General features: G+C 32.8%; 1 protein-coding gene across 3 annotated transcripts in view; it reads right to left on the bottom strand.

The window, feature by feature from the left end:
• The window catches only part of pwn (calcium-binding EGF-like domain-containing protein pawn), a 26,405-nt gene extending 15,329 nt beyond the window's left edge, over positions 1-11,076 (bottom strand). For all 3 annotated transcript variants that reach the window (XM_018454610.1, XM_018454609.1, XM_018454607.1), the window contains exon 1: positions 10,310-11,076. In XM_018454610.1, coding sequence (XP_018310112.1) covers positions 10,310-10,373 — 64 coding nt within the window. In that variant the 5' untranslated portion in view covers positions 10,374-11,076. The remainder of the gene's footprint in view (positions 1-10,309) is intronic.
• Between the last annotated feature and the right edge of the window lie 295 nt (positions 11,077-11,371).

Consider the following 11,371-nt stretch of genomic DNA (forward strand, 5'->3'; position numbering starts at 1 on the left):
CCTCTCCCGATGACATCTAGCATAATATATGCATTACAAACTATCCGCCGTAACTCTAAATACGGCTAAAGCCGCAAGCCTAATGCTCACAATAGTAGAACATTCTACGTAACAGGATAATACACCGTAATTGCAAGCAAACTGTTGTACAGGAGAGCTGACAATTGGCGGTGCACGTACACAGAAGAACGTAATTTTAATTCTAATTAAAATACAATGCCGGCGTGTGCGTTCGCGATAAGATTCTCATCTACATGGTTATCTCCCTGAAAGTATGTCGAATCATAAAAATGTTGGACACGCGTGTCGAAGAAGTATTGATCATAAATGTTGCTCCGTTAACATTATTACTCGTAATTATCATTACGAGTAACAATGTTGAATGAAACAAATAAATCAATACATGTCTATATTATTAGTAACAATGTAGGTTGAAGATAAATTAAAGGATACATTTTTTATATATAATAACATAAAAGATCAAAACTCATATTTTTACTGTTTTATTATCATATTTTACATTACTTTTTATATTATTATTCTTTATTATTTTACATTTGAATAGCCCATTTGCAAAAGTAGTTATCTCTACTTGAAATATTTTTTGGTGAGAGTGAAAAAACTTGTGCAATTATTCACATTAAAAATTTTTTTAATTTTTCAAGATTTCCTTTCAAGATCTTATCAACATTAAAAAAAATTAACAAAAGTTTATTATTTTAGTTATTAAAATATATAATATGATAAATATGAAAAATATATAATATGAAAAATACAATTTCTGTTTATTAAAATACGCTTAATTGTATGCTTTTATAGTTGCAGAAAGGTTTAGCTAATTTGTGGAATTGAAATGCAAAAACAGTTTAATCTTAGAGTAGGTTTTTGAATTAAACAGAATTTTTATAATATTTCAAGGCATTCTTATTATTCTATTAATAAATAAAATTAATAAAAATTTATTAGTCTGTCAATAAATAAAAAAAATGTTTATCCTACAGTACAAATTATCACATTTAATTATTTATTGAAAAAATAAATGTTTTTTCTCTTTTATATTTATGTCAAATTTAAATAAAAATAAAATATTGAACGCAGTGGAAAAACAAGTTCCATACAAAAATAATAATAAATAAAAATAAAAATAAAAAATTTATATAGTAAACATAGGTTAGTCAGAGTATAGAGTAGAGATTTAATTTCTTTTGCAACTTGACCCACTGTTTTTCCTTGATTTTATGAGACTGTTCTTACATAATTTCAATATTCAACTCGTACATAAGTCGTAACCAAGAAGAAATCCAAAAGTTCCATCTTTTTTTCTTTTTATTTTTATATATGGCGACTTTTGCATTTCGACTATTATACTAATTTCTTCTGCTTCAAGGTGTAATATAATGCTATAGAGAGAATATGTCATGTAATTGTGCATATGTTACTAAAAAATAATTTCGAAGGAAATAACGATTTTTTACGGATTTGCTATGAAAAAACATGATCAAAATGACACGATGACACTGGTCAAGATCAGCTCGTGTCTATTTAAAATTACAGTCGGTCGTTCCACTCAGCGCAGCGAAGCGCCGTTTTATCGGCGCGTATTAATGGAAGATATTTTTACAGTTTGCGCGTTGTAAACAAGTAACGGAGTTCACGGGCACTACGATCTCTAATGCGAATCGGAGAAGCCGTGAGAATGTAGGTGAATCGCATAGCAAGCGCCGCCGCCGTCGTTACGAACGGAATGCAGTCCCGCCGAGCCTCTCGCGGAGGCCGGAATATTCTGCATCTTCGGCGGGAACCGCGATTCTCACCTCACGACCGTACGAGACGAAACGTCACCTGCATGCAATCGTACTCGAAATAATTAGTGGTAAATGTGCGAGAGAGTACCTACGCGGCGCAACGATCTTTAACGGCGGTACTTTTACTTCGTTAATTAGCTTCTTGTAGAACGTTTCTTGCGGAATGTTTGTGGATAGGATTGAAATTGTTCCAAAGAATGAAAACGGTATTATTTCTTCCATAGGCGTATTCATGGATCTTTTTGAGAAAGTTTTTATCAATTTTGTTATCATGTATATAATAAAAATTTGTTTTAATAAATTGTTTTTTTATATTTATATCTTAGAGAATAAAATAAATAAGTAAAATAATTAGTTTCCTTCTCCCTTTTTACTTTAAATAAGAAAACTATTATGTTTCGTAAATTGTAACTTTTATTCTTTTTTTTCTGAAGAAAGTATAAACAAAATATATTTATATTAAAAACGATATGTGTTTTTTTTAATACTACATTGTTATTATTATTGTACATTCAAAATATTTATGATAATTTTCTTAGGAAATAAATAAAAAATTTCGAGTTAGTTTTTGAACTCTTCAAATCCCTCCTCTAAATATATTAATAATTATGCCTTTATAATAAGAGATACCAGTCATATTTAAACATAATATTATACAATATCAAGTAAAGAAATACATGTATCCCACATTTAACTATGTTGCTTCCACTCAGAGAAAGTGAAGATTCGCATTTTAATGCAATATATTCTATTAGTTTAGTCTCTTAGTTTTCAAAAATTTTAAATACAATAAAATGCTGATTTAGAAATATTTGTAAGACTACTGCTGAATATAATTTTAATGTTAAATTTAAACGTTCAATATGGTAAACTTTTGTTTTAAAAAAAGTTTTTAAAAAAAGAAAATCTGTACAGAGTATTAGTCAACATTTTCTGTCACCCGTTTATTATTAGCAGTTTCAAGAAAGCGTATAGTGTTGAAGATGGCAAGGCATAAGCAGAACCATAAAGATAAGATTCTTATAGTTACTTGTAAAACCGCAGGTTGCTAGGGTCAGCATGACGAATGGTTGTAGTTAAACTAGCTAAAGGACTGAATGCGTAAAAAAAAGTAATTGTTCACAGTAACATATATTTCCAAGAGACACGAATATTATGTACTTTTCACAAGAAGATAGTACACCTTTCTCGACGGCGAAATCACGAATATCTTATTTGCAAGAAATATAGAAAGAAAGAGAGAGGGGCAAACGTAAAAATATTATCGGTTTTAAGTTCTTTTCCTCTAGTAATATCGGCAATAATGATATTAACCTGAAAGCGGAATTAGCGCGGTTACGTACACGGGTGACCTCAAGAAACGTGACCGATTAAGCATGGGAGTCTCCGACCTGTCCTATCTAATTCAGAAGATCGATCCGATTCACACGGCCTCGACAAATTTCCCATAATGTGCGCTTGATAATGGCTCTTAGTTAAATCTCAAGGAATCATCTTATTGTTTGCGGTGAAGTTAATTCGAGTACTATTATTACGCCACTCTTTCAACACAATATTGGTATCCCGAATTTCAGTTGACACATATTTGAAATAATCACAAATGGTAAATGCAATGTATTAATTTTTTTTATTATTAAATACTGTTTTACAATTTTTCCTTTTTCATCTTCTTTTTTTGGACTAACTAAACGTCGATAAGCCTAACGCAACCATAAAGGAACAGGAAAGAAACCTGACAGGGGTTTACCCGTACGTATATACCGTGCTATGTGCCGTCTCTCGAGGCGGTAACGGCAGACTTAACGGTACCCCATTCCAGCCCAATATTTATTCTTTTCGCTGTAAACGCGACATTTCGTATCCGCGTGATGCAATTACGACACGAAAGGTAGAGAAGTGAATTGTAACACTTGAATTTTGAAAGCGGGATAGTTTAATTAATCATGATATTTTTTTTTGAACCTATTTGAAACAAAATCAAGAAAATCAAATAAGTTATTTGTAAAATAGTTCTTTGTAGTGGTTTAAGATGATAGTTTAATATTTGAAACAAAGTCAAGGAAATAAAAAATAAATTCATTTTTTTATTTGCTGACAAATTTCGTATGCCTTTTTTTTAAATATCTGTTACGCGTTCCTTTACAATTTTAACAGATATCATTTTTAACTATAACATTAGCGTTACAATTATTGTCAAAATTTTTTTTTACTCCAACAACAGCGATTTACATTAATGACAAGATCAAGCTTCCATCACTGTCGTAGCTCAATGCAGGATGGCCATAATCCACGCATCACTCGCGTATTACCTTGAATAGTGTATTGACATCCTATAAAAATCTATAATATGAAGAACACATCTACAATCGCTACATGATGCTATAGTATACAGGGTGTTCCAATATTATCCATTTTTTTTAAAGAATCATAACTTTATTAATAATTGTTACATGGAAACGAAGTTTATAGAAAATATTTATATTGATATGACGTTCAAATTGATTGCATACTTTATTCAATATAACCATCCTTTGCCTTGATGCATGCCCGCAACCGCTTAGGGAAATTATCAATGATGGCCGTAAGTTCCTCAATGGTAATGTTGTTCCTGCCTTACTTAATGATTTTTTTAATGCGTTAACAGACTTGTGGTTAGTTGCACAGGCTCTAGATTCCATAATAGACCACACAGAATAATCCATTGGATTAAGATTTGGTGAATTGGAAGGCCAATCCTCTTTGTCCCAAATTCCGAAAACAAACTTTTAGAGAGTTAAAGAGCTCAACAGTTTTCTTTGCTGAATGGGATGGTGCCCAGTCTTGTTGAAATATCCGTTGCTGCTCTCCGAAATGTTGTTGTGTCCATGGGACCACAGTGTCTTTCAAAAGATTCTGGTAAACAGATTGATTTTTACACTCTTGTCGATGAAAACCAAGGGTGTTTTACCATTACTGGTAATACCAGCCCATAATTGAAACAGGATGATGACTTTTGGTAACGAGGTTTTTTGCTCAGAACCTTTTGGCCGTAATTTCTGATCATTTTGGTGGTTGTGGTGACGCTCGATGGTAAAAATTTTTTCATCAGTATAAAGAATGTTTCGGTGACGACCATTTGCGACCTTCTTCAACAAAATACGTGCTTTTTTCAATCACTCGTTCAACAAATGGCGTTTGTTGAACCACGTCCGTGTCTCGCGCCACAGCTTAGCGCCGAGACACTACCGTGTCTCCAGATTTGTATGATTTCAATTTAAGATCTTCGTGTACAATTCTGAAAGCCGTTGCAACACCGATGTTGAACGATCTTGCTATTTTTCGGATGGATATGATAGAATTTCTCTTAATTCGTCGTCGGATCTTCTCTCTTAACTGTATCGTCCTTACCGTACGCTATCTCCCTCTTCCGAGGCAATCCGCGAGAGAATTAGTTTCCTGGTACCTTTTTTTATAGCATCCCGGATCGTAGAAATCGGTATTTTTACCGTTTTTAATATTGAAGAAGCGGTTTTATCTTGGTTGTGCAATGCTACAATGCTTACTCGATATGGATTCGGCTTGATTGTTTATAATCAATTGAATCGATCACTACGAAACTCGGTACGATTGTTCACATTTATACGAACTATCAACCTGGCAACAATAATCCATGTGATGGGTTTTATAAAATACTGTTTTACATCGTTAAATGAAAAGACGGATAATATTGGAACACCCTGTATATATAGTCAAAGAATTCTTGGATGGAATGATCAAGTGGAGATTTAATATACAAGCGTTTTTACGCGATATTGACTCGTGTTTAGGTCGAAATGTCTGTGGATTTATTGTTTATATTAAATAGTTAGTTGGCTTGTAGCTCCTTATTTTGATATATTCAAATAAATTCTTTGTGAAACAGTTTTGTTTCAAGATCCTTATTAGATCGGTATCTTGATCGGTATAAACGCGACACTTCGTATCCACATAGTGCAATCCGACAAGCGAAATTATATATTAGAATTGATATTGCATATAGGCAAATCAATGTCACATGAAAGTGACACCACCTCAAAAGAGTATCGATTGTTTCACGACAGCTGGTAATCGTGACGTACGACAAGAGTGCACGCAATTCCGTATAACTACACTAGCTAGTCTATAAACGTCAACCGTGAAATAATTCTCACATTATACGAAAATGTGAATCTTTTACTATTTGTCTTTATTGCAGTGATTTTCTTTGCAATATTTTAAGTTGCTTGTTAGCATTATTAATTTGATGCAATGTAATTTGTGATATTATTATTTTAATTTTAATTTATGATTGTGTGTGCATTTTAAATCCGTGACAGTGATCACCGCGCAGTTTATATAACTTGGAAAATGTATTTAAAAATATATATGTATAAATATCATATTATTGGGCATCAAGATTTAGTTTCTATTAAACTTGATCCTTTTTATACTTATTTTATAATTATAAGTAGAAATTAGATAAGATTAAATCGAATAAGTGAAAGGATCCTATTTTCGGTCAAAACGGATCTTAGTGCTAAATAATGTTTGCAAATATATTTTTCGGTTCTATGTTGTCCACCGATTCGATTTGTCAGACTTGAAACGCAATCATAAACTAAAGCTGGAAATAACATCACAAATCACATTGATTATTAATTTAATAATAATGCTAAAAAGCACTATTAAAAACTATTTTGCACAAAAATTTATTTGATTTTCTTGATTTTGTTTCAGATATCATGTGATAAATTCTGCTTTTAAAATTCAATTATTGTAATTCATATTTATTGTCGTTCATATTTATTATATGTGGCGACTCGCCATCAGAAGTCTAACTCGCGCGGATTCTCGTGAGCACCACAACCACATGAATTCCCTTCAAATGGGATCTCGAACTAAAAATTCTCCCGGGCGTCTAAGGCAAGTCCACTACATCGTCTTACTGACGAGTCCAGTAATGGGGACCAGGACGAAACGCCGCAGTCGATTATAGTTCGAGTCGACAGAATCATCTTTTTCATTTTCGGCTAAACCAGCAAAAATGTTTCGCCATAATAACATAATTCTCCGTTAACAGAAAACATGCATTGTACAATCTTTTCGGATATTTCAACTGCCAGCAAGTTAAAAATACCGATACCAGCTCAATAACCATATGTCGACTATGTCTACGTCAGCGATTTTCAAACAATTAGAGAAAGCGAATCTTTATATAATTTGTATAATATATATTTTATTCTACTCGATCCTTCATGTAATTTTTATATTTCTATTATTTATTTTACCATACTGACTAATTTTTGTAAACATTGAAAATGATCCGATCGCGATCGAAATTTGTTTTTATATTAAAGTTTATAATATTTTCAACCTGATGATATAATTTATTTTCTATTCTGAACTTTAAATTATAACGATTAATTTTTGGCTCGTAGCCCTTTTTCTTTATTGAATTTTTAAATTTATTGAGTCATACGATTATTATATATTGTAATTCACTTCTTTACCCTTCATGCCGTAAATATTAGTTTTCGCTTAAAATTCGACTTTCGACTCGCGCTTTCATGAATTCGGCAGATAAATGGATTTTTATCTTAATAGATCTTGAAAATAGCGATTCTCTGTCTAGTCTGAACTAGTCTTCGTTTTTGTTCTACTGTATACGCAGTAATTTCGTGACACTTTCACGGTTTATGCGGTTGGGCGAAAGTCGGGGAGTGATGAAACTCTATGCCGGATATACGTTTCTCGATGTCGTTGCTCCCGCCGCGGCAGCGTGATGACGTTAGTAGCTTCATGCAAATATTCTTCCTTGCGCAAACGGAAAACCCGATATAGCGACGGTAAAACTCATGAAAGCTACGGGAGTGACGCGTCAGTCGATGACTCTTTCATCGGTGAAAAGGAATGCTTACGGCATCATGGGTATTGATATTACGCAGTGAATTGATAACGGTACCAATTCAATATTTCAATATTTCAAAAATATATTAGCCCATAAATTCATAAATCAATGATAATTAACGCGAAATGGATTGCAATGCGTCAGTCATTAATTTATACGTGAAGAGACGCAGAATTCAATATTGATGCTCCAGAATCTAAATGCTAATAAGCGAAAATACATAAAGTGCAATAATGGTTATGTATGTTTCCGTGATTCAGGAGTCGAAATATGTGAAGTTAAATCCGTAAAATTTACATTAAAATTTTCAGCGATTATTTAATATTTTTTATATAGAAAAATGTCTGCTTTATGTTTTTAAAAAAAATGGTACATTAACAAAAACTTTACAAATTTTCATGATCTATTAATAACATACTTAATTATAATACGAAAGATAACTATATCAATGTATTTAGATAACGCATTTGAGAATTTAAAATCACTCGATGTAAATGTTGAACATTTGCCTCGTATAGACTATAAATCTGGTAAGTGTTACACACATTTCCTTCGTTTATCTCCGTTTTATATGGAAACAGGTGGTGAGACACGAATAGGGAAAATATAGGCCATATCACTTATTCGATCTCTACAATTTTATACGGGCTTTAAAGTTGTACCGATAAATTGCGTATGCGTGTACGCGTTTCGTAATCGCCAGTTTTATCTGAAACGTGAAGATTTCTGAACGTTTTAATTGTTAAAAAGTGTGAGCTCGGTACGATGTTGTATTATCTTTTTGCGCAATTATTTTCATTGTGATGTGTAATAACGAGATATTAATTACGATTGCGGTTGCCACCTTTCCGGTTTTTAATTGAAAAATCCTATTTGAACGACTCTCTTGCAAACGGAAAAAATCCTTGACTAATCGTTCAAAATTTTGATAATTTTTTAAAGAAAAACAAATGATGACGTTTTTAACTTTTACATACACACGTGGCCGCAAAATCATCAGCAAGAGGAGACCAAATCTGTAAAATGATCCTTTTCTTATAGAGAAAACAACAACTTAAATGTTTAACAAGAAAGTGACAATTTAAGTACAATTGTAATAATTGATTTCAGATAAGAAGACTCCCAAGCACACAGTTACGTTCAGAATACTTTTAATAGTCATTAAAAATAAAATTTAGTCTGTAAAAAATAACCGCTTAAAATTTGATACGTTTTTAAAACTATTTAATAAACGTTATAAAAGCGTCATTAACATGTTAGAGATGTTTATAACGTCTATTTGACATTTTTTTTACTAATTTAAAATCGTTTCATATAAAATATCGTTTCATACAAGATATTTTGACTGTTTAATAAACATATATTTAACGTTAATAACATCTATTTAACATTTTTACATATTATGAAAACGTATGATATATAAACGTTCATCAAATATGAATGGTTTGCTTGGAATCGATGTTCGGCAGAATGCTAGTCGGAGATAGCAATCGTAATTCCCCTCCTCCAGTTATAATTAAGAAAATTATTATTTAATATCGTCATTTTTCCATGTGCATTGCTATTTCGAAGTTATTGCTATACATACTTTATAATAGCGTGTAAATATATTTTGCGGATTTTATTCGCGATTTTACATAGGATACCTATGTAGTATTGAAACCAGACATGCAGTGGCACGACACGGATATCGAAGCGTTTATCTCCTCGCTGATGCATACACTGCTGCGAAACCGGACATACTTCTATTTACGCAGTCGCGACATATGTATTTGCATAAATTCTTGACATGTTTTTCGAAAAAATAAGGATCTATATTCATCATATGTAAATATAACTATCCTGGAGCAATCTTTGTAGAGTTTACTGACGTTGTAACCACCGGGTAAGTGATGAAATATTCCTCAATTACTTAATAGCTGCGTGTGATTCGATGAAGCGTCGCCGCGTCGGTACAAGCATTCTTGAACCTGTCGAAATTTTCGGTAGAGGTCAAGATACCGGTTTTGGATATGCCGACACGCCGCCGGCTTAAAAACCTATCGGACAGGTTCAAGATACGTTTCAAGACATTGCATTCTTTTTGTAAATTATACTAATTATTTCGCGACTGAACGACGTGATACCGGCATACTTAAACTGGGCGTTAATGTCGCCACGACATCACATTGCGATCATTGATATCTCCACTGAACTTTTAGTTCGTATATCTTTCATAATTCGTATTTTATAATCTGTACAGATTAGGCAAAATGTATTAATGACTAAATAGAAATTTTATCTATCATTAATTATATTTTTAATTGTTCTTTGTTTTTTAAATTATATATTTACAATTAAAGAAATTATAATCATGGATTAAATTATGGATTAAATTTTGTCGAATATATTTTATAAAACTGTTGTTTCATAATTATTATGGATAGACTCGCAATTAAAATTACGTTTAATATTTTGTTAAATTTTTAATAAAAAAAATATTTCACCACGCTTTAATAATCCATAACAGAGCATTTAACACAAATACTCCACGTCTAATTGTTCCATCCTCCACCGCCTGACTCACTACCTATCCCAACCTTTCCTCTCCCGGACTTACCGGACAGTGCAAGGATCATCAAGGTCACGACGACCTTCGATCCATTGGGTCCCGCCATGATCATCGACTGCTCTCACAACCCCGCGCTTCTTCTAGCAAGATCAAGAATGCGAATGTCAAGGACGCGATATCGCGTGGACCCTTTCTTCAGGATTCCGCGCACCTGGACCGGTCGTCGTCAATTTGAAGAGAGCTGTGGTGCCTTCTAATGTCCGCCATTTTGGATCACAAGCCTACAACGAGCCGCTGGACATCAGGAGAGCCGACTTCACGGGCGCTGCCTGTGGCACGCCATTGCTTCTTTTTCCTTTGCCTCTCTCTCTCTCTCTCTCTCTCTCTCTCTCTCTCTCTCTCTCTCTCTCTCTCCCTCCCTCCACCTCTTGTCCTGTAAACTTGTGATGTTTCTTTTTTTCTCTTTACTTAGTCTCACACTCTCGCATACGCCGGTTGACCTACTTGGCGGCGGATCAGACCGGTGTACACGTCAGGTTTTTGACCGTGCCGGACTTTAACTTAATATCCGATGAGACAGAATCCCATTCCACAAGACTAATTTTATTTCGTTGTTATGAAATTTATTTTATCATCCTATTTTGCTTTGAATTGCACTTTGAAAAATTTAGCTGCTTTTATTTTCTGTCAGAATTTTTCTTAAGCAATTTCTTTCTATTCTCAAAGAGAAAGACTTGTAAATTGTCCTTCAAAATGAATTACATCACTTAAAAGTTTTTCAAAATTCAAGGCTTGACAATTATATTTAATAAAATGATTTTGACAATAGATTTAATTCAAATATTTCTCAGACTTCAATTGAAATATAAAAGGATTTTTATATTGTGGATAACACGATAATGTAAGTTACTGTTATATAAAATATAGTCACGATTTGTAAGGCAATAATCAATTGCTCTCTTTAGATAATTAATTCAGTGCAGAATAACAAACCAGTTAACAAATTAAATATTGTCCAAATAATAAAGTCCTCGATGCCGAATTTCACATTCGAAATCTCTTTATAATTGCTCAACACTCAATTCACACAATAACACACATCTCCGAACA

The sequence above is a fragment of the Mycetomoellerius zeteki genome, unplaced genomic scaffold (genome assembly GCF_001594055.1).
Source record: "Mycetomoellerius zeteki isolate Tzet28-1 unplaced genomic scaffold, Tzet1.0 scaffold44, whole genome shotgun sequence".
Lineage (NCBI taxonomy): Eukaryota > Metazoa > Arthropoda > Insecta > Hymenoptera > Formicidae > Mycetomoellerius > Mycetomoellerius zeteki.